Below are 26,574 nucleotides of genomic sequence, written 5' to 3'. Positions count from 1 at the left end.
TCGTTTTTCACCGTCTTGGCATTGCCAAAGGATTCAAGGATGGGGTTGGCTTGCAGAAGCTGCCGTTCCAGCTCGCCCTGTAAAGTGAGGGAGAAACTGAGTGATACAGAGCCAKTTAATACCGCCACCACCTAAACCAGCCATGAACCGCTAATGAAAGATGTATTAAATCGRTATGGACAAGTGCCTTTGCTTTCACCACAGGGTGGACATGGGAAGTTAAAAGAGTGTGAGAAAGGAACCTCTGTTATGCAGTAGACATCTGCTATATTTCTACTGAATGAATAACCCATTAAAAGTATGATGTCAGTAAGATGACATTGTACCCAATTATTTCATACAATGTTGAGAAACACTAAATGTAAACCATATGGTTCTGCTCATCTGCAAAGCCGAAAATTCTGTGCAGTCTTGACTGAGACTTTCTTTAATAAAGCATTCCTAAATATCAATACCAGTCTTTGGAGAGAAAAAATACTTTTTGTTTGACTGAACACAAAATGGTGCAGCACTAGAATCCTCCTCAAAGGGCCTGATCATAATGCTCTTAAATCAGATGTGGCGGTCGTGTTATGCTCATATTAACATCTGGGACTAAATATTATTCCGTTTATAATAATATACAGTTTAATAATATTATGTCCAAATATACACCAACTGATCAATTCAAGCTATTGAGCAGAGCGAATACAAGCCTACTATATGAATCATGTAGACAGAGGTTTATATGCTGTTTATTTGCTGGTCATGTCCATCACAGGTTGGAGGGCATAGCCAACCACAGGGTATAGCCAACCACAGGACATAGCCAACCACAGGGCATAGCCAACTGTCTCACAGGGTTTTCGAGGCCACTAGTCTACTTCTTCACCACAAACAGAGAGGACAGAGGGTCAAAAGCAGTACTGCCTGCAGTAACTAAAGTGAGACATTTGGGGTGGTGAGAGGATTCCTGTGGTTGTGACGATGCTCACATGCACCCTCCACTTCCAGGAGGCACTGCTGTGACGGGGCGGTGGCTACTTCCCAAATCCTCGAGCGGTGGGGGCATTCCACCACCACGCACCTCGCCCACTTTACCCGCTCTAACCAGGGCGCTGGCTCTGTGGGCACAACAGAAATAGCACTGCAACCAGCCAGCCTGTACCGCCCTGGTTTCTCTTCGGGGATGGGACACTGGGGCCTGGTTTTTGTTGACCTGGTGGGCCAGAGTTTTCTGTGATTTTAAGGGTTGGGGGGTAGCGCTGCCCAGCCCCACCACAGATCTGTGGGACAGGCTCAGCCTACATACGGGTGAGTGAGAGAGTGGTGCAGAGAGAAGTAGGGCTGCTGCCAGAAGGACTGGGGTCTGGCCCACTTAAACACACTGCAGCCTCTACCGTGTAGATGTGTCCCAGCCAACCCTGAAGCACATCCTATAACTCAGGTTTCTAGAGTTTGAGAAATGCACTACAGAGCATACATACACTAAACCCCTGGTTCCAGACAAGACACATTCTTGCCAAAATGTTTTCTGAATAGTTAAACATGTCAATGTAAGAGAAGGGAGCATCACCGGGGTAGCTTGTGTTTAATTAGCCCCAATGACTCCACATATAAATCATTTCCAGTGGAATGAGACTGGAGTCGGGGTGCCTGGCGGGGCAGAACACGACGTGAGGACTATTTTTCTTTCAGGAGCTCAACTCAGGGTGGAAATCAGATCTGAACTGTACAGATCACATGGGGGTATTGAGTTCCTCCTCCCACTGTCTGGATCAGAGTCAGAGAGCTGCTCCAGTCAAACCTCTCTCTCCTGATGGCTGGACGCTAGGGAGGGGCCATGTGTACATTTTCACTYCCCCTCTTATCCTTTACCTACTACACTGCACAATACCTCCCTACCTCCCTAATGCACACACATTGTATCAGATCAATGCAATACTTCCACTGCTCTGCCCCACTGAAAAATCCCCAAGTTCCTGGCTACTGGGTGTCTGGGGCCCACTCTTCTATCAGAGCTGCTACTTGGCCCCCAGCCTCCCCTCTCCTCCCTCCCATCATCCCCTCGCTCCACATTCCTCTGGCCCGTGCTCATAGGGATCCTAACTGGACACAGAGGCAGCGTGGTGTGGGAGGGCAGTGGGCTGTAGTGGACTGGTGTATTCTGCCACAGGGACCCAGGTACAGAGTTACAGCCAGGATAACGCCACACATCAACACTGTGTAGTACATATACACAACCTGGGTGAGTAACTTTTTTGGGGGGGTGTTTAATCGTAGCAGCATCTGCTTCAGCAAAGCATAGCTTTACTGAGGGGAGAAAAAAAGGTTTTGGGGGAAAATAAATGCTCCTGGGCAAACTGAGTAGGGGAACAATGAGGGCCAGTAAATATCTAATTTACACTCAGAAGTATCCACAGTGGAGTATTCAGTTGGAAAGAATGCTGTAATGTTAGATGTCTCTGTGGGGGAACAGTGGATCATGAATCAAGCTGAAACATTCTGCGCGGTGTATTAGTCCCAGGTGAGCCTCCATTGTTACTGAAGCATGCCCATGTTATGCAGCAGAGAGACAATAGTAGCTTCATTTCATTCCCCAAGATGTCCAGGTGAGGATCGCGATGGAGATAGGAAGGTCAAAGCATTCCCACATCACTGACCCAACATGTGCTTATTGATTAGGAACAATCAAAAGCAACAGCTACTCACAGACTGTACTGTAGGACAGGAATCCAGTGTGTGTGAATGAGTAGTCAGGTGTTATTATGGACACAAACAGTATTAGTGTGGCCGTGGGCATTAACCGTGCATGAAAGGAAGTTATGCCAAAGGCTAATCAAATGCTAATCAAATGAAAAGCTAGCATGAATAAAGGAGAATGGTTGAGATATTAGAGGGTTGTTGTGGCAGAGGGTTTGGAGAGCCACAGTCTGATGTGATTTCACAGTTCACACCAAATCCTCTCATTGCCATGGACATTCAAAGTGGGAATGACAAAGATAAATGTGACTGGAACCAAACCACAAACAGCACATGCACATGGGGTTAATTATTGTAAGGTCACTGAAAATGAACAGCCACTGTGTTTCAAATGACAAAATATTTGTTTCACTTTTTAAGGCTTACTGTATGTTGACACTGTTGGGCATTTCCTTAAAATAAACCTAAAACAACTGATAAAACATGATGTAATACAAGTCTGTCGGTTTGATAGCAGACTTAAACGTTTTGCCAGCACAAACAAATACCACATATACTGTAGCCAGCAGAGAGAAGTTCATGGGAAAAGACAGTAGTTTGAATTCGGAAGGGCATGCAAAAACATCCAAACTGAGCACAACTGTTTTAGAAAGTGGGGAAACACTTGCCTGGAGCTTGTTCAATGCTTTAGGGGATTCGGGCTGTTTGTTTCAGGTAATAAACAAAGGAAAGGGTTAGACCTGGAGGTGCTTATGTCAAACACAAGCCATAAGCAGTGAACCTACTGGTGGCTAACATTATCCTGCTAACATTTGGCTCTGACAGAATGGCACTGAGCACCACAGAGCTAGAGCTGAGGTTAAGGTGGTACACTACAACAAACTGATTAGACTCTATTAGAGGAGCTGCGTTAGCCATTAGCAYCAGGGGYCATTAAACTAGAACACATTGTTTAGAAGTMAGTTGAGTACACACTGTGGTAAAGTCTCTGCCTTTGGGTCCAGCATGGACACATTGGAGGGTTTAACAGGAGGAGTTCAGTAAGGGAACAGGGAAGKAGGGAATGGAAACACTCACAGGAATGTTGTGGTCTTTGCGTCCTTTGTGTGACGAGGCGACGTGGGCCAGGTACTGGATGACCTTTTTGGTGTTTTCTGTCTTGCCGGCACCCGACTCGCCTCTGTGTGAGGAGGAGACAGACAGGACCAATACATATCAGATTAAACAGAGGAGGAAGAGAGGATGGGGGGAGAGAGAGGAGGGGGGAGTGGAGGGATGAGGGAGAGCAAAGAAACTGGTCTAATCTACTACCAAGCAGGCCTCATAAAATAAATAACATTTCAGCACTGTTGAACACTTCCAGCAAATACTTGCATAACCCTTTGTCTACTGTTATAAATGTGCCTTTGGTTGCCAGACAGAGCCAAGCTTCCTGGAAGGCTTCCACATAAAATCTCAACCAAATACAGTCAAAACACATAAACGACCCAGCCCAGCCCATAGGCTCATCATGTCAGATGGGATGGCTCTGCTCAGCCCTGGGACATACTATAGACTAGAGAGAGTCTGATACTGTTGTTTGTTTTGCCTGCTCTGCTCTGTCTGATTTTAACTCCAGGGTCCTGTGGTTGGGTGGGCAGGTCTCCAGGGTTTCTAGGCTCTGCTTTTGGCCCGGCTCTAATGACAGGGACGTCCACAGCTCCGCCAGGACCCAACTCTCACTCCCCYCCAGRCCCAGCACACAGCCAYAYACCCGTGGCTTTACCATAGCCAGCTATTAGCTCTCYACACAGAATGCTGGCTTAATGRATAAATGGCCAGAGTGCAACTCAATGCGAGTCTCCTCCTCTACACTTTGTATATGGGTGGTGTGGGGGTATAGTGTAATATATGTTAATCAAATGCCATTTCAGATTAATTTGATGTCACATTACAATTGTGAGAACAGTGAGATGTTTTAGGTTGAAATGACAACATCAGATTTGGGCATGGGACATACTTTTCTTCATTCCAAGCAGACTGACTTTCTGTATTAGTCACTCTTCTTGTTCAAGCACAAGGTAGCCAGGACATCAGTGTGTGAGGCCTGTGACTCTTGCATCAGTGTGTCACACTCTTAAGGTGAGAGATTCCACAGGTCTGTGGCCCAGTGGATCACTTCCTGTTCTGTAAACCAAATTACTTACTCATCATGTGGACTGGCATGTAAACCAGTTCTCACTGGTTTTCAATGACAAGGAGACTGGATTCTCTCTCAGATAGTACAACAGAGTAGGTTTCTGATCAGACATGACAGCTTTATAAGATGGTGTAAGATTGGTGTGCTTATTTCTGTGATAATGGGAGGGTCTAAATGAGATCATTGGCATATAGCACTCAAGCACTCGGCAGGTAGCATCCTAGCCAACAGGGGGTGTAATTGTTTGAAGACTGTGTACCAAACCACACTCATAACTCCCTCTACTCTGCACAAAGTTTCTCAAAGGCCAACTTAGTTCCATAACTACATCATAAAGCTGTTTTAGATATAGTCCATAATTGAAAACCAGCAGGATGGCAGGACCTTGCTAATCACGTCAGTATAACTCCCATTCTGACCAACTAACAGATGCTAATGCTGCTCACTTCACTCCCACATCCTGTAGGCTTGTTCTGCCTTCTTCCCTGAGTCTAAGAGCTCGACTGTAAATCTGAAAGGAGTGACTGGGGTGCAACTCTGCATGGAGGAAATCTCCAAAAGTGAACTCAAGGACAAGAGGGGGTACGTCACTGCGATCCTACTTAAGGTGCAGCCACATCAGTCTCAGCGCCAGACAGGTTACTTTTCCAGCTCATAATGCTGCTGAGTCTCTTCTGGAATTGGTCCACCTTAAAAAAACAACCTCTACCCTCTGAGTCCTCTTTGAGAGATGGTGTCAGAGCAGGACTTGGCAGGCTGAGGCGATCTGTTTACCTTACTGGGCAGTTTAATGAGGTAATGTTTCAGGAGTAGGACAGCTAGCATACTGACGGAGCAGAGCAGAGGCCTCTGAGAACATCATCAGGCGTCATCAGGTGCATTAGCATAATGCAGTTTAGATAAAGGATTGGGCTGATAATACACCTCTGACGTGGAACACTGAAACATACACATAACACATTTTTTGATATGTTAAATTTAGTCAATGTCATTACCCCTATTTGATTACCTCGACTAACCTGTGCCCCTGCACATTGGCTCAGTACCGGTACCCCCTGTATTATAGCCTCGTTATTGTTATGTAATCTTATGTGTTACTTTTTATTGTATACTTTACTTTATTGAGGAAATATTGTCTTTACTCTATTTCTTGAACTGCATTGTTGGTTAAGGGCTTGGTACGGTAAAGTAAGGTCTACACCTGTTGTATTCGGCGCATGTGACAAATACAATTTGATTTGATTTGAAAAGCAAGGTGTTTTCAATCATGTAAAACGTTTCACTGAAATGTGAGTGAAAAGGATGTCAAGAAAAATGATCCCAACAGAGTAGTAGGATACTCACGTGCAAAGGATTGATTGGTCTTCACGATCTGTGGGGAAAAAACAAAAAGACAGAGTCAGAATCAGCCTATTCCACTACAGATCATGTGCACACACACACACACAATTTCATGACATCCAGACAAGAAAGGAACACCCCCCATAAAGTGTTTGTGTCAACAGGAGTCCCCTGGCCTGAAGTGACAGTGAGGTCCTGCTCTGCCCCAGCAGACAATGAGGACTGTGATCAGATCAGCCTTACAGCCCATTCATAAAGACTCTAGCTGTATGAGAGACAGTCATGCTGTGTCAGGGTCAAATCTTAACACGTCTTTCATTTCAAAAGAGATTTCGATCCATAGCAGATTGGACATGCCTAGTCCTAAACTCTGAGGRCAGCCATGCAGACTACAAAWMCTAGGATCCACAGAGGACTGCTCTRACACCCTGGCTCTGTGGTTGAGTAGGTGYTTGATATTATCAAATCATGCCCTAATTTCATCCATATATTGAAAAACAAGATATTCAATACGACAGAACTACTAAAGTTGAACACCCAGTTACAGGAAATTCCCAGATGAAAGCCGCCAATTTGGCAAGCGCCTTCCTCCACGCTGCAAGGCAAGTGTTTAACCCAGTAAACACAAGCAACGGATGAGGTTAAAGAGTACTGGGCTTACGTCTCAGATGTAGCTGGATATCACTGAGTGTATACAGGTGCTCTGAAACTAGTGCATAATAATGTTTCCATAACCTTTTATTCTGCCAACAGTGGTATGATAAGATCCCTAGCTAGCTACAATTGGGGGCTACTAAATTAAATCAATATTCCATTTAATTTGGAACGGCAAGCCAGACAAAATTAAACAGGCCTATTTATTAATGAATATGAATTCAGCGGGCATAAATTATGAAATATTAAAGCATTAGACCAAAGGCCCTGTTCCAACCCTGTTCCTGGAGAGCCAGCGTCTAGGTTTTTGCTCCAACCCTAATCAAGCGCACCTGATTCTAATAATTACCTGGTTGATAAGCTGAATCAGCGAGGTTACACCTGAGGTTGGAGTAAATACCTACAGGAGGGTAGCTCTCCAGGAACAGGGTCGGACACCCCTGGTTAGAAGCATAGATAGAGACAGATGCTAGATAGATCAGTGCTCTGCCAGAGAAATACCTGCTGCAGCTGCTATCCTCATGATTCTCCTTCTGCCTCTCATTATTCACCCCCTCAGCCCACTTATGACTCAGCATCTATTCACCATCTCCTCTAACAAGAACATGCTCTGTGGACTGGACACACAGTAACTCAACTCCATAGATTGACTCTGATGAATCTCTTTAGTGGGTGTTGTGGAGGCATGCCAGTTTATCTGAGTGGCTATCAGCCCCAAAAATGTAATGGAACAGCACCTGTCGGAATGATGTGACAGGCACTCTCTCAACCCTTGAATGTATGGGAAATTAAATCACAAAGTTATTTGGGGATAGGTGACATAAGCTACTGACACAGTGACACCAGAAGGTATATCATCCGGAGGGATGTAACACACAGAGTCAACACAATGAGGGTCTCTGGGTAGGAAGCTATTTGAGTCCAGATGGAAACATCTTGTAATGTGGACAAACATTATAGCCACTGAGGCACCTCTGTGTTGGATAACCTTTTCTCCTAAAATGCAGACAACATTCTGACGCTGTAAGGACGGAGTCCTCCACATTCCTGTGGAAGATACAGTGGCACACCCTGATCTGTTTCACCTGTCCTCGTTATTGTCTCCACTCCCTCCAGGTGTCGCTTGTTTTCCCCAGTGTATTTATCCCTGTGTTTCCTGTCTCTCTGTACCAGTGTATTTATCCCTGTGTTTCCTGTCTCTCTGTGCCAGTTCATCTTGTATGTCCAAGTCAACCAGCGGTTTTTCCCGTTCTCCTGCTTTTGCTATTTCTCCTTTCTAGGCCTCCCGGTTTGTTCTTTGCCTGTTTCTGGACTCTGTACCCGCCTACCTGACCATTCTGCCTGCCTTGACCTCGAGCCTGCCTGCATCTCTGTACCTCCTGGACTCTGATCTGGTTTTGACCTTTTGCCTGTCCACGACCATTCTCTTGCCTACTCCTTTTGATATTACATTTAAAACTCCAACCATCTGCCTCCTGTGTCTACATCTGGGTCTGGCCTTGAGTTATGATACAGAGGTTGTTAATTTCCTGTGGAAATCCTCCAAACGTAGAGTTGAAGTCAGAAGTTTACATACACTTAGGTTGGAGTCATTAAAACTCGTTTTTCCACCACTCCACAAATGTATTTTTAACAAACTATAGTTTTGGCAAGTCGGTTAGGACATCTACTTTGTGCATGACACAAGTCATTTCTCCAACAATTGTTTACAGACAGATTATTTCACTTATAATTCACTGTATCACAAGTCCAGTGGGTCAGAAGTACATACACTAAGTTGACTGTGCCTTTAAACAGCTTGGAAAATTCCAGAAAATGATGTCATGGCTTTAGAAGCTTCTGAAAGGCTAATTGACATCATTTGAGTCTATTGGGTGTTACCTGTGGATGTATTTCAAGGCCTACCTTCAAACTCAGTGCCTCTTGCTTGACATCATGGGAAAATCAAAAGAAATCAGCCAAGACTTCAGAAAAATAATTGTAGACCTCCACAAGTCTAGTTCATCCTTGGAAGCAATTTCCAAATGCCTGAAGGTACCACGTTCATCTGTACAAACAATAGTACGCAAGTATAAACACCATGGGACGCAGCACGTCATACCGACGCACAGGAAGGAGACGCATTCTGTCTCCTAGAGATGAACGTAACTTGGTGCGAAAAGTGCAAATCAATCCCAGTACAACAGCAAAGGACCTTGTGAAGATGCTGGAGGAAACAGGTACAAACGTATCTAATCCACAGTAAAACAGTCCTATATCGACATAACCTGAAAGGTCGCTCAGCAAGGAGAGAGCCACTGCTCCAGAACTGCATAAAAAGACAGACTACGGTTTGCAACTGCACATGGAGACACAAGATCATACCTTTTGGAGAAATGTCCTCTGGTCTGATGAAACAAATAGAACTGTTTGGCCATAATGACCATTGTATGTTTGGAGGAAAAGGGGGAGGCTTGCAAGCCGAAGAACACGCATCCCAACCGTGAAGCACAGGGGTGGCAGTATCATGTTGTGGGGGTGCTTTGCTGCAGGAGGGACTGGTGCACTTCACAAAATAGATGGCATCATGAGGATGGAAAATTATGTGGATATATTGAAGAAATATTTCAAGACATCAGTCAGATGTCACGCCCTGACCTTAGAGATCCTTTTTATGTCTCTATTTTGGTTTGGTCAGGGCGTGAGTTGGGGTGGGCATTCTATGTTTTGTGTTTCTATGATTTTCTATTTCTATGTTTTGGCCGGGTATGGTTCTCAATCAGGGACAGCTGTCTATCGTTGTCTCTGATTGGGAACCATACTTAGGTAGCTTTTTCCCCCACCGTTCTTGGTGGGAAGTTGACTTTGTTTAGGGCACATAGCCTTTGAGCTTCACGGTTTGTTTTGTATTGTTTATTGTTTTGTCGGCGTCATTTCTAAAATAAACAGAAAATGTACGCTCAGCACGCTGCACCTTGGTCCTCTCCTTTCAACAGCCGTGACATCAGGGAGTTAAAGCTTGGTCGCAAATGGGTCTTCCATATGGACAATGACCCCAAGCAAACTTCCAAAGTTGTGGCAAAATGCTTAAGGACAACAAAGTCAAGGTATTGGAGTGGCCATCACAAAGCCCTGACCTCAATCCTATAGAAAATGTGTGTGCAGAACTGAAAAAGCGTGTGTGAGCAAGGAGGCCTACAAACCTGACTCAGTTACACCAGCTCTGTCAGGAGGAATGGGCCAAAATTCACCCAACCTATTGTGGAAGGCTACCCGAAACGTTTGACCTAAGTTTAACAATTTAAAGGCAATGCTACCAAATACTAATTGAGTGTGTATGTAAACTTCTGACCCACTGGGAATGTGATGAAAGAAATAAAAGCTGAAATAAATCATTCTCTTTACTATTATTCTGACATTTCACATTCTTAAAATAAAGTGGTGATTCTAACTGACCTAAGACAGGGCATTTTTACTAGGATTAAATGTCAGGAATTGTGAAAAACTGAGTTTAAATTTATTTGGCTAAGGTGTATGTAAACTTCCGACTTCAACTGTACCTTGAATTCCTAAACATCAATATCACTGGGAGGAATGACCCCTCCACTAATACCAACACCTCTTACCACCTCCATCTATATCTAACCAGTATTGCTGTGCTCCCCAATCTCTGAATGGGTTTGATTTCACAGCCCCGCTGCTGTAGGTTACACTGATATTTGAATGTGACAAGCCAACTTTGACTGTGTAGCCCCGGCATTACAAACAACCACACTGTGAGTGGTCTCTGTCGCCAGCAGAGCGTATCCACTGTCTGCTGAACCAGCAGCCTGCCTGACGCCCCTAAATCTACCCACCCTGGGGACGACGCTTTGAGCCAGGGAGAGAGTGGGAGAGGGGTGAAGTGAGGACACACTGATTCTTTGTGTGCATGTGCATCATGAATAGCTCATGAATCCACTGCAATTTTTAAAAGAGAAAAGGCATGTCGCAAACAGTGAAAACTGCCATCATGACAGCCACAGTGGATGGTTCTAGATGAAACAGTCAGAGCACTCTCAGAAGGGATCAGAGGGACACGAGCTTGTATGTGTTGGTTACAAGTCTGGTCCTATAGCAACCCCCTCCCTCTCTGTGTCTCTGTCGTAGCTCTGTGCTCACTCCCTAAAAGCTCATTGTGCCTCAGCTCCATTCAGACTCACCCTGGTGGCCCATGGTATGAGGTGTTGTCAGTGTGAGGGGGCCTGTGGAGGCCTGGGGGTGACTCAGCCACACTGAAGGTCACCATTGGATACCCTTTAAGGTCACTGTGTTTACCTTCACAGCCCCATGTCCCTCTGACTAACAGACTGGACAGCCACAGAGGGCAGCTGTCACTGCTGGACCCTGCGTCATGGGTACATTGCTCCCCAGCCCAAGCCCATAATTGATCAGAAGATAAAGAGCTTACATGGTTTTATTAAGCCCACAGATCTGGGACTGGGACCTCATGACAGATTTGAACAATGAGTCCCAGGAACAAATATAACTCTACGGATGATCATCTTTAAACTCAAATGATGGTTGGAATGATAAATCGTTCATGTCGGTCACCTTTCATCAGAGGACTGACTGGCTACCTGAATGTCTACCAGGTGTTATAGGCATGACCTTTTGTTATGTCACTATAGTGTGAAATGCTGCTGGTGACTAGTCAGTCTGGCACTGATAAATGAACATATCGTTCAGCGCTCCTATTTCTCTGACCTGTGGTGCTCTTTTTTCCCTCCCAGAGACACACTGTCTGTTTCTACTTGTATGCGTCTGATGAGAATAGCAAAACAGGAGGGATGATCGATGGTTGCTGAGTAGAACTGGCCAGGTTCCTGACTACACACCAGACTCCAGAGCTCCACAGGTCAAAGTTTGATTACTCTTCCTCTCTGTGACAGAGCTTTTCACTGGGTTTTCATGAGAATAACTTTCTATGAAACTCAGATGGTTATCATCCACGTCATGTTGATTGTAGCTGTGATCGCTTTGAATCGAAGCACCCAACACCGAGCTACATCAACTCAGATATACAGTACATGATCAGAATATGATTCACATCAGAGACCAATCGCGTTTTTCAAAATGGCAGCTGATTGTTGGTAGTCAGCGATAATGATGACCTCAGCCACTGATTCATCGATACAGTCACTGATATAAAATGGTACGCTGGTCTCTACCTACTTCCTCTGTTTTCTCTTGTTCTAATATTCTCTCCTTGACACCTGCCTTACTCCCTCTCCACTGACGAAGAGTTAGGCATTCAAACTGTCATTTATCATCTTTAATTCTCTTTTAAAGCCAAATAAATAAATAAAGAGGATATTGACTTCAATTACCCGTCTCTGTGGGCCATTTATCAAAAGGCATTTCACACTCAGAGCACAGAGCCAGACACCCAATAAGCTGAAGTCATTCTGTAATACATATCAAAGCCTGATTCTCTATGGCTCATATGATCTCCACGTTCTCAGAAAGCCCGCTAGCTAAATGTCATTATGTGCATTGGGAAAGTTAGCTTTATTACATAGGATAGATACTTTATACCTACCACAAAATCATTCATTTAGTATACATTGTGTTATTATACTCACTATAGGGCTAATAATGATATTATCCAAATATTATCATATGAAAGAGAAATCTATTGGCTCCATACATTCATATCAATCAACTAACTGATCCAAACCCATTGCCTGGTGAAGTGAGCCAGTAGCTCCTCCATTCTGAACAGCCATCACATATTGATCAAACCATTGACTTTGTCTCTCTTGTTTCCATGCACAGAGGGCTGTCTGACTGTATCCATCTGTTCTGCCCATATACGCTCTGTCCCTGGCCGTTTCCTAGAGTACCAGTTTCACATACCCAGGGCGGGGCCAATGAAAATTGTTCTACCAATTTCACACTCTATTGGCTCATCTCTCTCCCTCTGTCCTGACTGTTGCTCTCATCTCTTATTCTCTCTCTCCTCTGACAGAGTCCTTCTCTCCCTCTCCCTCTGCAGCCATGGCACAGAGCCAAAGTATTACTCAGATTATTCAGAAATAAAACAAACGTTTTTTTCGACCCACAGGTCCTTGATTTGATCGATTAATCAGCAATTCCAGCACAGTTTTTGTTTCCTCCCAATACAAGCCACCATTATCCTGGGCCTAACAAGAGGACAGGGTCAAATCAGTCCATACATTCATCAAGCTGTGGACGACTGAAAAACCCTTTCTGAAGGCTCAGGAAGGCTGATCTCAGTACAATCAAGCTGGCAGTCTCCTGCCATCAATTCAGAGTGAACAGTTCACTATAACCAGGGGAGAACCTATACCCCCACCAACGAAATACAACAGTTCAGATAATGGTTGGGCAGACACAAACATGTCCTTGGCCTTGTTGTCTGTTGCTCCACACAGCATGCAACAACTACGGGAATGAAAGAGATGGAAGGTGGCACACATAAACAACAACACATTTTTTATTTTTTTATTTGACCTTTATTTAACCAGGTAGGCCAGTTGAGAACAAGTTCTCATTTACAACTGCGACCTGGCCAAGATAAAGCAAAGCAGTGCGACACAAACAACACAGAGTTACACATGGAATAAACAAACATACAGTTAATAACACAATAGAATAATCTATATACAGTGTGTGCAAATGAAGTAAGATTAGGGAAGTAAGGCAATAAAGAGGCCATAGTGGCGAAATAATTACAATTTAGCAATTAAACACTGGAGCGATAGATGTGCAGAAGATGAATGTGCAAGTAGAGATACTGGGTGCAAAAGAGCAATAAATAAATAAATAACAATATGGGGATGAGGTAGTTGGGTGGGCTATTTACAGATGGGCTATGTACAGGTGCAATGATCTGTAAGCTGCTCTGACAGCTGATGCTTACAGTTAGTGAGGGAGATATGAGTCTCCAGCTTCAGTGATTTTTGCAATTCGTTCCAATCATTGGCAGCAGAGAACTGGAAGGAAAGGCGGCCAAATGAGGAGTTGGCTTTGGGGGTGACCAGTGAAATATACTGGAGCACGTGCTGCGGGTGGGTGCTACTATGGTGACCAGTGAGCTGAGATAAGGCGGGGCTTTACCTAGCAAAGACTTATAGATGACCTGGAGCCAGTGGGTTTGGCGACAGATATGAAGCGAGGGCCAGCCAACGAGAGCATACAGGGTTGCAGTGGTGGGTAGTATATGGGGCTTTGGTAACAAAACGGATGGCACTGTGATAGACTGCATCCAATTTGCTGAGTAGAGTTTGAGGCTATTTTGTAAATGACATCGCCGAAGTCAAGGATCGGTAGGATAGTTCGTTTTACGAGGGTATGTTTGGCAGCATGAGTGAAGGATGCTTTGTTGCGAAATAGGAAGCCGATTCTAGATTTAATTTTGGATTGGAGATGCTTAATGTGAGTCTGGAAGGAGAGTTTACAGTCTAACCAGACACCTAGGTATTTGTAGTTGTCCACATATTCTAAGTCAGAACGTCCAGATTAGTGATGCTAGACAGGCGGGTGGGTGCGGAATCTAGTTTTACTTGCATTTAAGAGTAGTTGGAGGCCACGGAAGGAGAGTTGTATGGCATTGAAGCTCGTCTGGAGGTTTGTTAACACAGTGTCCAAAGAAGGGCCAGAAGTATACAGAATGGTGTTGTCTGCGTAGGTGTACATAGGTCTACATCTAGGGCTACATAGACAAACAACACTCTCCTCGTCTCCCCCCTAGGCCACGAGACAGACTGGGGATCCATTTTCCACTAATAATTTATTCCCAAGACGGATTCATCTACTCATTCCACACATTCCAGACCCCCCTCAGGCCACCTCTTTTACCCCCTCAACCTCTCCCCTCCTCCCTCAACTAGCCCCCTAATCTCTCAACATTCCCATCTACTCCCCAAAACATGTCCAAGCCTCTCTAATCTTGAAACGTAGGAGTACAGTGGAGCCCAAGTATGGATTGTAGTCTACTCCAGTCCACGCTTCCTGCTGGACCACTCCAAATTCAAACAAGTCAAAGAGGCAGAGAAAATAATGGTTTTATTCTGACTTCATGGGGTCTGTAGTTAGTGAAATATGATCACAGACTAGGGGAGGCAGGGTGAGAGCTGGTATGAGAAAACAGCCTCACCACCACTTCAACTGGATACAACACTCTTTTTCCACATCCTTCTTCCTGCTCTCTAAATTAGCTTCATTAAAAGAAGTCATAAAACCCTAACAAACGCAGTGCTAATTCTAGAGCCATGGTTACCACTTTGCACACATCAGAAATCCTGAGTGATGGCCAGTATTCYCCATAMACTCTAAGGGYATAKCACTACCCAGGCCTACCCACCCTGTACACAGACACAGACACTCATCAGTCATAGTAGAGCAGAGGCATGGATCATCTACTASGACTGGTCATTAGAGCAGTAGCAATAGAAAGAGCTGTGGCCTGTTTACTCATATAGAGCAGTCAGGATGGATTCCAGGGGTAYTTAAAGCCGGAGGAACAAAAGACTGAGTGTCTGTGTGAGAGTGTGTGAGGTCCCTGCCATGTCTGGGGTTTCTCACTGCTGTATTGTCAATGCTGCGACGCAGGGAGCCTAGCCCAATCTCAATAACCAATCCACACACACACACACACACACAAAACACACTCCCCGCCAGCCTGCATTCTCAGACGGGTGAACTGGTAAACACACAATTAGATCTGGCCAGTCCTCTCTGTACCTGCTCTGTGTAACTGTCACCTCTGGGCTTCTGAGCTGTTATGATAACCCACACTAACACTGTGGAGTGACTGGGCCAGAGGAATAGGCTGACATGCACCGTTCATTAAAGCAGTCACAACACAGTATGACTCTTCCTTCGTCAGGGAGGGGATCTGGTCATATATCCTGGTGTTAATGAAGAGCTCGCCAAGCCTGATGAATGTTATAATGGAGACTGGGTAATTTCTCTCCTTTTTTAAACGTATTTTACCAGGTTTTGTCTCATTAAAATACCTACAAAGTGATACTTTGAGACCAGTTTGACACAAAGCTGAGAAGTGTTTGTGTCCAGTTCTGCCGGCTAGCAGTGCATTGTGGACTGCAGTCAATAATCAGTTATGACTGTTGGAATTCGGATGCCCATGGTTCCCCTCACCATCAACGCTGGGGTCCGGGGGCGAGGACATTCCTGTGATATCACAGAGGGTGGCCAGGCTTCCTGGCCCACAGCAACTGGTAGGGGTAAAGGGGAGGAGGTGAGGGGGCAGAGGGGGGAGGGGAGCTGTAGACTGCACCCTTCAAGGCCATGGAAACACACTGACAGTAATGCATAGAGAGCAGCGTGGTGGGCCAGACCCGGGCATGCAGTGGGCAAGGTAGGACGGCGTCAGTCAACTCGGATACACAGATGACGGCATTCTAGATGTGGTATTGTAGGCTGGAATGGAATGTGTTGCAGTAACTACTGTAGCTACAATAAATAGCTTCCCATCCTATGAGAGAGACTACTTTATTGGTTTGACTCAATTACAGTGGAAATTGAGATCATTGGCAGGAACGGAATAAAGGGTCAGAAAAAAGGACTGTTCCCTGTGTAGTGGATATGACAGGGGAGGCTGTGTAAAGTGACCAGTGAGACTAGAGAGAGAGAGAGAGATCCTGCACATTAAAGGAAGGAAGTCATTGTCCTCCCTCACACCTAGCGAGGCTTCCTTCCTCCCACACCTAAGCCTGTTGACCCCCACAGAGGGTATCGGCCTCACACACACACACACTTTGCTCATACCTCACAAAGCACATTTTCCACATGCTTCTGATGCGGGGTGAAATGAGAAACACCTGTGAATGTGTAACAGCAGTAACAGAGGCCCATCATGGGGTTCTAATGTAGCCCTGCTGCTGGTGTCAACATCCTAGGGCTTATTGGAAACTGGAATATAATGTCTCTATTCCACTGAATTCASCRCAAGCTGCTCTGAGAGGAGATATAGAGGTACAGKAGAGTGGAAWGWGAAGTCATGGTCTCACTTCAAAGGAGGAGTAGAGACGTATTGCTGGTCACTGGAGGGTTAGGTGGGTGAGACAAAGTAGAGACCCATGCAAGGGACCTGCATTAGAAATTTATGTTTCTGAGCAGTGTTATGCACACACACACACACACACCACACACACACACACACACACACACACACACCACACACACACACACACACACACACACACACACACACCACACAACACACACACACACACACACACACACACACACACACACACACACACACAGTGGGACAGACAGAACAACAGCAAGACTCAATGTTCCTTTTGGTTCACTAAACCCATTGCCCTGACAGACATCCAGCAGCACCAAAATAGCAGGAGACACACACTCATGTTCTCAATGCTTAGGCTAGTCACAATAGAGAGGGGGAGCCGCCCTGCCCTGCTCCTGATACAGTCCCTGTTCAGACCCAATCCCTACGTCTGATACAGCTCGTCCCTGTTTGGACCCATTCACTAACTCACAACAGAAAGCCATCACTGATTTAAACACGGATGCACCTCATGCTGTTTGAATGCAGTCACCTGTAAAACAGACTGTTATTCATCCAAGCTCTTACCTACAGAGAGCCCAGTCTGGCAGAGCCCCACCCTACAGTCATCACTGTGAGAACTACATACTGACTCAACCCTGTCTTCACTCTTAAATATGCTGAAAACAGGTTGAGTCCGAGCATAGAACACCTGCTGCCATCAGGGGGGGTAATACTGTACACCCAGGTAGTTGATCTGAATTCCTTGAATTGCAGCTTCAGATATTCCAAGGAATCTATTGCAGTGTACCATGAGGCAAAATCATGCAGTCCAGTCCTGTCCGTATATCTACATTCTAAGTGTGTAGTCACTGCTACATTCTCCAGACAGCGATCCAAACACTCCCTACTTCCACAGAGATCCTCTATGTCAGAATGTATCACATTACCAAGTGACCTGGTTGTCAGTGTTCATCTGCCCACTTTCCATGTATGTCACTTTCAAATAGTCCCAAGACATATCCCATGCTCTCATTTTATGGAGCATATTTACATTCAGGCTCTGCTGCTAGTTTATCCAGACAATCCAGGCCGTTTTCCACATTTCCCCAGAGGTCCACTAAATGTGTGTTTGTTGGAAAGAGTTGGTTGTGTACTGTCCTACATGTCCCTCCTTGCCCTCCAGCTCCAGGGAGGGAGGGAGGGAGGGAGGGAGTGAGGGGCAGCAGCTTCAGGTAACCTCATCTCCCTGGCTCAGACTGCAGCTATCCCAGCTATGTGTGACCAATGAAAACACTTCTAGACGGATGACGGTGGTTCTCGCTCTTCACCCACCCACCCAGCACCATGTCTCCAGTGGTGCCCTGCATGCCCAGACCGTGGGTGGATAGGTGGCATTGTGTGGCCACCCAAGACACAGGCCCCAGTACGAGATTGGACAGACCTGCAGCGCTGGGGAAGCTGCCATTCTACCAGAGGTGGTTGAGCTTCCCTCTCTACCGTTACGGAAAAAACACATGAATTTCACGTGAAGTGTTCCAAAAACACATTTCCATGTGATCTTATGTGAAGTTAATACGATAATGTGGCAACATGTGATAACATGAAACTACAATTGAAAACATGTGATCACGTGAAGTTTTCCAAAAAACATGTTTTCACATTAATACACGTGAAATTTCATGGGAAATAAGTTATAAGGTACTTATAACAGCCCGATAACCTCTAACATATAAAGTAATAAAGCACCTATGATAATAATTTATTTCATAACAGGACTGTCACTCATAGCCATGCATGTACATTTGAAGTCAGAAGTTTACATACACTTAGGTTGGAATCATTAAAACTCGTTTTTCAACAGCTCCACAAATTTCTTGTTAACAAACTATAGTTTTGGCAAGTCGATTAGGACATCTACTTTGTGCATGACACAAGTCATTTTTCCAACAATTGTTTACAGACAGATTATTTCACTCCAGTGGGTCAGAAGTTTACATACACTAAGTTGACTGTCCCTTTAAACAGCTTGGAAAATTCCAGAAAATGATGTCATGGCTTTAGAAGCTTCTGAAAGGCTAATTGACATCATTTGAGTCAATGGAGGTGTAACCTGTGGATGTATTTCAAGGCCTACCTTCAAACTCAGTGCCTCTTTGCTTGACATCATGGGAAAATCTAAAGAGAAATCAGCCAAGACCTCAGAATAAACAAATTGTTAGACCTCCATAAGCCTGGTTCATCCTTGGATCAATTTCCAAACGCCTGGAAGGTACCACGTTCATCTGTACAAACAATAGTACGCAAGCATAAACACCATGGGACCACGCAGCCATCATACCTCTCAGGAAGGAGACGTGTTCTGTCTCCTAGAGATGAACGTTACTTTGGTGCGAAAAGTGCAAAATCAATCCCAGAACAACCAGCAAAGGACCTGTGAAGATGCTGGAGGAAACAAACGTCATCGTATATGCACCAGTTAAAACGAGTCTATATCGACATAACCTGAAAAGGCCGCTCAAGCAGAGAAAGAAGCCCACTCCCCCCTAATCATTAAAAAAAGGCCAGACTTCGGTTTGCAACGCTGGCACATGGGGACAAGATTGTACTTTTGGAAAGATGGTTCCTGGTCTGATTGAAACAAAAAATAGAACTGTTGGCCATAATGCAACATCGTTATGTTTGGAGGAAAAAGGGGGGGATGCTTGTCAAGCCAAAGAACACCCAGCCCAAACCGTGACGCCACGGGGGTGTGGCAGCAATACATGTTGTGGGGGTGTTTGCTTTGCCTTGCAGGAGGGACTGGTGCACTTCACAAAATAGATGGCTTTCATGATTGGAGGAAAAATGATATGGATATATTGGAAAAACATCTCTAAGACATCAGTCAGAAAGTTAAGCTTTTGTCCGCAAATTGGTCTTCAAATGACAATGACCACAAAGCATACTTTTCCAAAAGTTTGTGGCAAAATGGCTGTAAGGACAACAAACGTCAAGGTATTTGGAAGTGGCCATCACCAAAGCCCTTACCTCAATCCTATTAGAACATTTATGGCAGAACTGAAAAAGGTTGTAGTGCGAGCAAGGAGGCCTACAAAACCTGACTCAGTTACACCAGCTCTGTAAGGGAGGAATGGGCCAAATTCACCCAACCTATTGCGTGGGAAGCTTGTGGAAGGGGTACCCGAAATGTTTGACCCAAGTTAAACATTTTAAAGGCAATGCCTACCAATACTAATTGAGTGTATGTAAACTCTCTGACTCCAGTGGGAATGTGATTGAAAGAAATACAAAAGCTGAAATAAATCAGTATCTTCTTCTACTATTATTTCTGACGATTTCACATTCTTAAAATAAAGGTCGGTGATTACTAAACTGAACCTCAAACAGGGAATTTTTACTCGATTAAATGTCAGGAATTGTGTAGAACTGAGTTAAATGTATTAGATGACTAAGGTGTTATCGTATGTAGACTTCTGACTTCACACTGATATGTTGAGCAAACTCCCCCACATCGTCAAAGGGCTTTCATGGGGTCTCCATTCCAACCCCGTTCTGTTAATCTCAAGAGTCTGATCCCCTCCCACCCAGTGAAACCTCTAAAAACCAGTGAACTGAGGATAACATGTTCATGTCTCTGGTTTATTAAGGGTGCATTCTTTCCCCCTATTGGAGACTCAACAGTTCATGGCTGTCTGAGATCAGAGATCTATGACAAGAGCCCGCCAACAGAAATACCATTTTATACTGAATGAACTCCACAGCTGTCTGCCATTAGGGGAGCATCTGCCAACATGTGTCTATATGAGTGGGATTGTGTGTGTGTGTACACTGCCATTTGTCTGAAACTCTAGTACATTCACCAAGGAACACAGAGTTATTTTCACTACAGAGAGAGGGTCCCTAACAGACACACCCCTATCTCCCCTGGGGTGCCCCCCTTCCACCATACCCCCGTCCCGCCTGGCCCTTCACACATGTCCTGTCACTCAGACCTGACCTCTTCCCTGCAGTCAACACTCTCTGCCCCAACACAAGACCCCCTATTCCCAGGGAAGAGCCCCATCGGTCCGGGCCTCCCCATACTGCACCCTGGCCCCTTCTCCAGGCAACACAAGACCCCCTTTTCCCAGGGAAGAGCCCTGTCGGTCCGGGCCTCCCCATACTGCACCCTGGCCCCTTCTCCAGGCAACACAAAGCCCCCATTGTGAGGCACAATACAGGTCGCCCCATTTCTCTCCCGTCTGCTCTGGAGTGCAGGAGCACGTCCAGACCTACATGTCAGCAGCAGGGCGTGCTTCGACTAGGGGGTCAGAGCAGAGAGAGGGAGCCTCGTCTGTAGCAGTTCCTGAGACTCAAACATGTGTCGGAGAGAGACAGAGAGTGTTAAACACAAACAAATGACCTGAGGAAAAGACTACAGCCCATAATAAGCACCTAGAACTATTCAAGCTCTGCTCCTGCTGACAGCTTAGGTGCAGTGAGGCCTCGGTACGGTTCAGTTCACTAACCCCCTGACTGAAGCCAGAGGGCCAGAGACAGGGACGCTGTTACTGTAAATGAGGGAAGAAGAGAATGGGACTGGAGAGAGAGGGATGGTCATTGGTTGAGGCAGAAAATAAACTGTAGAATGGTCTGTGAACCTTCCATAGCAATGCTAGAGCCATAGTCTGGGCTGAAGTCAGAACACAGGCATTCCACACACTTGTCCTCCTGTGTTCTCCTCACAAAGGAGGAAAAGGAAGGAACCACGTTGGGGAAAGAGACTGCACAAAGCCACCCGGTCGTATTTTTCAGTTAACAGTGCCATAAGTGAAAGGGTCCCAGAAAGGCCCTGGCGGGATGAGTGGAATTTTTCCTTCAACGTCCTCTGAGCAAGAACATTTTGGAAAGAAGGGGAGAAAAAAAAGACAGAACAAAATAAGGAATGAAAGAAAAGAAGAGTGGAAATGAGATAGGTTGGCTTGTTTAGTTCCTGAGAGCAGAAGAAAGAGAGCCATTACAGAACAGTGGGAGATCCCTAAAAGCCTGAAATGGCTTTTGAAACATCAATAGAGGCAGTCTTTCCACTCCCAAATGAAATAATCTGTATAACACACTGTAAGCACTACGCAGATCATAAGTTATTCAACTGTGCAAGATACAATATACTGTCAATATAAGGTCAGCTACTCAGAAAGTGAGCTGACACACTGTAACTCCTCTGTGTGATGTGCCAGTGCGGGAATGTTATTTTGGTCACACTCATATCCATAGTGAGGCATCCCTCTTCAGACAGCCGGACAGTCTGCACTCCGCAGTGATCTGAGGGCCATGACACTACCACGATGACTCAGTACTTAGCATGCTGCGGATCGCTAAGACAAGGGATGACCTCATTCCACAGTAGACCCCCTAGGGAGTGTACACAATGACCACTATGTGGCAGGACTGTGGGCAGTGGGGCAATGAGAGGGGTAGATTTGACATGGGGCCCCAATTCAAACACCTCTCATGTTGAAACTGAAAAAGCAGGGTGGCCCCCACAATGGTAGGCTCTGTGCAGGGACTTAGCCTATATTTAGTTCATGGAAAAGTATGATGGGGGGGGGGGGGGGGGGGGGTGATTGGTCACAAGGTTTCATGGCTATCACTGGTTAAGACACCATAATATGGGGTTGGGGGTCACAAAAGGAAGTAAGTGATGGAACGTTGGGTGAGGTGGGGGATAGAGGTGTTGGAGTTGGACCAACCAGTAAAGCACTTGACCTACTGTATACGTGTGGCCACTGGCCAATATCATAACACTACTCAACTCCTCAATAGAACTAAGAAGCAGGAAGGATTACTGCTCATCGCTTCAAGCTCTGGCTAAAAACAAGCTCTGGCTAAAAAAAAATACAGACACAGACAGTACAGGTCAAAAGTTAGGACACACCTACTCATTCTAGGGTTTTACTTTTATTTTTACTATTTTCTACATTGTAGAATAATAGTGAAGACATCAAACTATGAAATGACACATGGAATCATGTAATAACCAAAACAAAAGTGTTAAACAAATTATTCAAAGTAGCCACCCTTTGCCTTGATGACAGCTTTGCACCTCTTGGCATTCTCTCAACCAGCTTCATGAGGTAGTCACCTGGAATGCATTTCAATTAACAAGTGTGCCTTGTTAAAAGTTAATTTGTGGAATTTCTTTGTGTTCAGTTTGTGTTGTGGACAAGGTATGGGTGGTATACAGAAGATAGCACTATTTGGTAAAATACCAAGTCCATATTATGGCAAGAACAGCTCAAATAAGCAAAGAGACATTTCAAGAACTTTGAACAGTTCTTTAAGTGCAGTCGCAAAAACCATCAAGTGCTATGATGAAACTGGCTCTCATGAGAACGACACAGGAAAGGAAGACCCATAGTCACCTCTGCTGCAGAGGATAAGTTAATTAGAGTTACCAGCTCAGAAATTGCATTCTAAATAAATGCTTCACAGTTCAAGTAACAGACATCTCAACATCAACTGCTCAGAGGAGACTGCGTGAAATCAGGCCTTCATGGTCGAATTGCTGCAAAGAACCACTACTAAAGGACACCAATAAGATGAAGAGACTTGCTTGGGCCAAGAAACATGAGCAATGGACATTAGACCGGTGGAAATCTGTCCTTTGGTCTGATGAGTCCAAATTTGAGATTTCTGGTTCCAACCGCTGTGTCTTTGTAAGACGCAGAGTAGGTGAACGAATGATCTCTGCATGTGTGGTTCCCACCTTGAAGCATGGAGGAGGAGGTGTGATGGTGCTTTGCTGGTGACATTGTTGTGATTTATTTAGAATTGAAGGCACACTTAACCAGCATGGCTACCACAGCATTATGCAGCGATACGCCATCCCATCTGGTTTGCGCTTAGTGGGACTATCATTTGTTTTTCAACAGGACAATGATGTGGCTGTGTAAGGGCTATTTGACCAAGAAGGAGAGTGATGGAGTGTTGCATCAGATGACCTTGCCTCCACAATCACCCGACCTCAACCCAATTGAGATTAAGGAAAAGCAGCCAACAAGTGCTCAGTATATGTGGAAACTGACTGGGAACAAGACTGTTGGAAAAGCATTCCAGGTGAAGCTGGTTGAAAGAATGCCAAAAGTGTACAAAACTGTCATTAAGGGAAAGGGTGGCTACTGTGAAGAATCTAAATTCTAAATTACACTTTTTGGGTTACTCCATGAGTTTATATTTTATTTCCAAGTTTTGATGTCTTTACTATTATTCTACAATGTAGAAAATAGTAAAAATAAAGAAAAATGTATAGATTCTAACTCAGGGACGAGGCTGCTAAGGGGGCATGTGTCCAGCACCCTTCCCGGTACAAAGAGAATAGCGCAGCTTCTTCCTGAAGATGAAAATACCTGAGATTCTTTCTCTTCCTGTAGCTCTGAGCTGCAGCAGCAGTGATAGTGACAGCAGTACTGTAGGGTGGAAGACTAAGAGCCAGAACAGCCAGAGCAGCAGGCCACAGCTCTGGATATATCCAGTTAGGGCCAGCCTGAGGAGCTGTAATGACAGAGAGGCTCCAGGCTCCATCAAATCTAACTTAGCTGAGGAGGCAAAACCAGACCCACTGAGAGACTGTACTGTTCAGAAGGCTGACGTTACTCTGAACTCATTGAAACTGAACACACACTGTATCTATTGAAAAGTGTCCCTTTCCAAGGAGCCAGAGATAGAATGGCTCACTGGAGGAAGAAAATTAACAGTGAGTGGTACATTTCCCTAGGATCACAGGTTGAGTTAATAGCATCCTAAGTCTTGATCCTGGGCTCACACTCTCAAAATCCCTCAGTCAGTGGCCATCAATGTTAACAGGCTGAACTTTCACCTCTAATTAAACTGGTTCTTATCTGCAAAGGAGCCAGTGAGGGCCTGGTCCCTACCTGGGATACAGGACAGTCGGCAGGGCAGTGGACGGGCCTTAACACACTGCAGGTGGCCATTAAGGAAGGCTAATTATGAGCGCCAAGTGGTTTTTGATTTAACGCAAACAAATACATGCCAGGGTCTGAAATTGAGGCATTCATGTTTTGCAGACAATGTACATAACTTGCAGATAGACAGTACTCTGTGGTTTGTGAAACTACAAGCCTATTGTTGAGCTTTTACACATTAGGTAATCTGTAAGTGGTACAGTATAGTCTGTCTGTCTTAGTAGATCCACATCAATAAGTAGTCTGTCAGACCACTATGGCTAGCAGAGGCAGGGGGGCAGCTCAACCATGACTAATGATGCCACTGCCTCCCTGACTCTGGAACCTTTCACACATTAATCTCCTGGATTATGCAGCAAAACCCACACAATCCACAACTCAGTAGGGCACCTGCCAGTCACACTTTATGCATGTTGCGTCGCAGCAAAAGAGAGAGACGGAAAGAGACCACTGAGGAAGGAGCTATACCTCCCAAACACTGCATAAAACAGAGTGAGAGAGGAGGTTTACCTTGGAGCATGCAGCGGTATGCTGACTCTGAAATGGCGTAGATGTGTGGTGGCATCTCATGACGCTTCTTCCCTCTGTACATCTCTATGATGTTCTCTGAGTAGATGGGCAGGTTTTTGTAGGGGTTTATCACCACACAGAACAGCCCAGAGTAAGTCTATGGGGGGAGAGAGAAACAAAACACAAATACAGTAAATCCACAAAATAAGAGTATGTTATGAATGCAGATTTTATCTCTAGAAGAGGTTTTAATATGGGACCGAAGGTTTTTCAAGATGAGTTTCCATTGTACTGTGATCTAGGGGGATAAMCACTTGTTAGTCTGAGAAGTGATCAACTCTCTCTATGTGGTTGAACTCAATCATCATACATAATTCAAAATAATTACTCAATCATCATTTTCTAACTCTAGAGTGGCTCTGAAGTGGTCTGCAAAATGTCAGTGCAATTGAGTGGTCATCATTATGCTACATTTTGGTCCCTTACGTCACCATAGTGGGCAGACTGAGCATGCAATGGCATAGAGGCAATAGTAGAAAACGGATAAAGTGAGAGAAATAGTTGTGGGAAAGGCAGTCAAATGGTAGACTAGCTTATCATGAACTATCCAGTTGATTGTAAGATCTGGCGGCTCCTTACAGTGACGCCTCCCCATTAAACAGTTTGAACTCCACAGCCATAGTGAGTGCCTCCTTATCAAGCCCTGTGGTTAATGTTCTGAGAAATGACAGAGGCCTTGGTGGGACATTAGCTCATTCTCATGTGACTGGGGCTTGACATTCCCACTAAAGAGTGGAATGATCCCTCCCTACCCTCACACACACACACATTCACCACTGCCATGCTAGAATAATACAATAACACATATTTTCCAACATGCCATCATTGGAAAATCAAATGGATGACATACGATCAAGATTATACTACCAACGGGATATTAAAAACTGTAATATCTTATGTTTCACCGAGTCGTGGCTGAACGATGACACGGATAATATAGAGCTGGTGGGATTTTCCATGCACCGGCAGGACAGAGAAGCTACGTCTGGTAAGATGAGGCGCGGGGGTGTGTGTCTATTTGTCAATAACAGCTGCTGGTGCGCAATGTCAAATATTAAAGAAGTCTCGAGGTATTGCTCACCTGAGGTAGAGTACCTTATGATAAGCTGAAGACCACACTATCTACCAAGAGAGTTCTCATCTATATTATTCGTAGCCGTCTA

General features: G+C 45.0%; 1 protein-coding gene across 1 annotated transcript in view; it reads right to left on the bottom strand.

Annotated features, from left to right (window-relative positions):
- Positions 1-2: 2 nt before the first annotated feature.
- The window catches only part of LOC139022691 (myosin-10-like), a gene marked incomplete at its 3' end in the record, with an annotated part of 47,784 nt that continues 21,212 nt past the window's right edge, over positions 3-26,574 (bottom strand). Inside the window, exons 3-6 of the mRNA XM_070433707.1 lie at positions 25,352-25,508; positions 6,206-6,233; positions 3,760-3,862; positions 3-77 (exon numbers count right to left, since the gene is read on the bottom strand). Of these exons, the coding sequence (XP_070289808.1) occupies positions 3-77; positions 3,760-3,862; positions 6,206-6,233; positions 25,352-25,508 (363 nt within the window). The remainder of the gene's footprint in view (positions 78-3,759; positions 3,863-6,205; positions 6,234-25,351; positions 25,509-26,574) is intronic.

The sequence above is a fragment of the Salvelinus sp. IW2-2015 genome, linkage group LG20 (genome assembly GCF_002910315.2).
Source record: "Salvelinus sp. IW2-2015 linkage group LG20, ASM291031v2, whole genome shotgun sequence".
Classification (NCBI taxonomy): domain Eukaryota; kingdom Metazoa; phylum Chordata; class Actinopteri; order Salmoniformes; family Salmonidae; genus Salvelinus; species Salvelinus sp. IW2-2015.
This window is presented reverse-complemented; position numbering and strand designations above follow the sequence as displayed.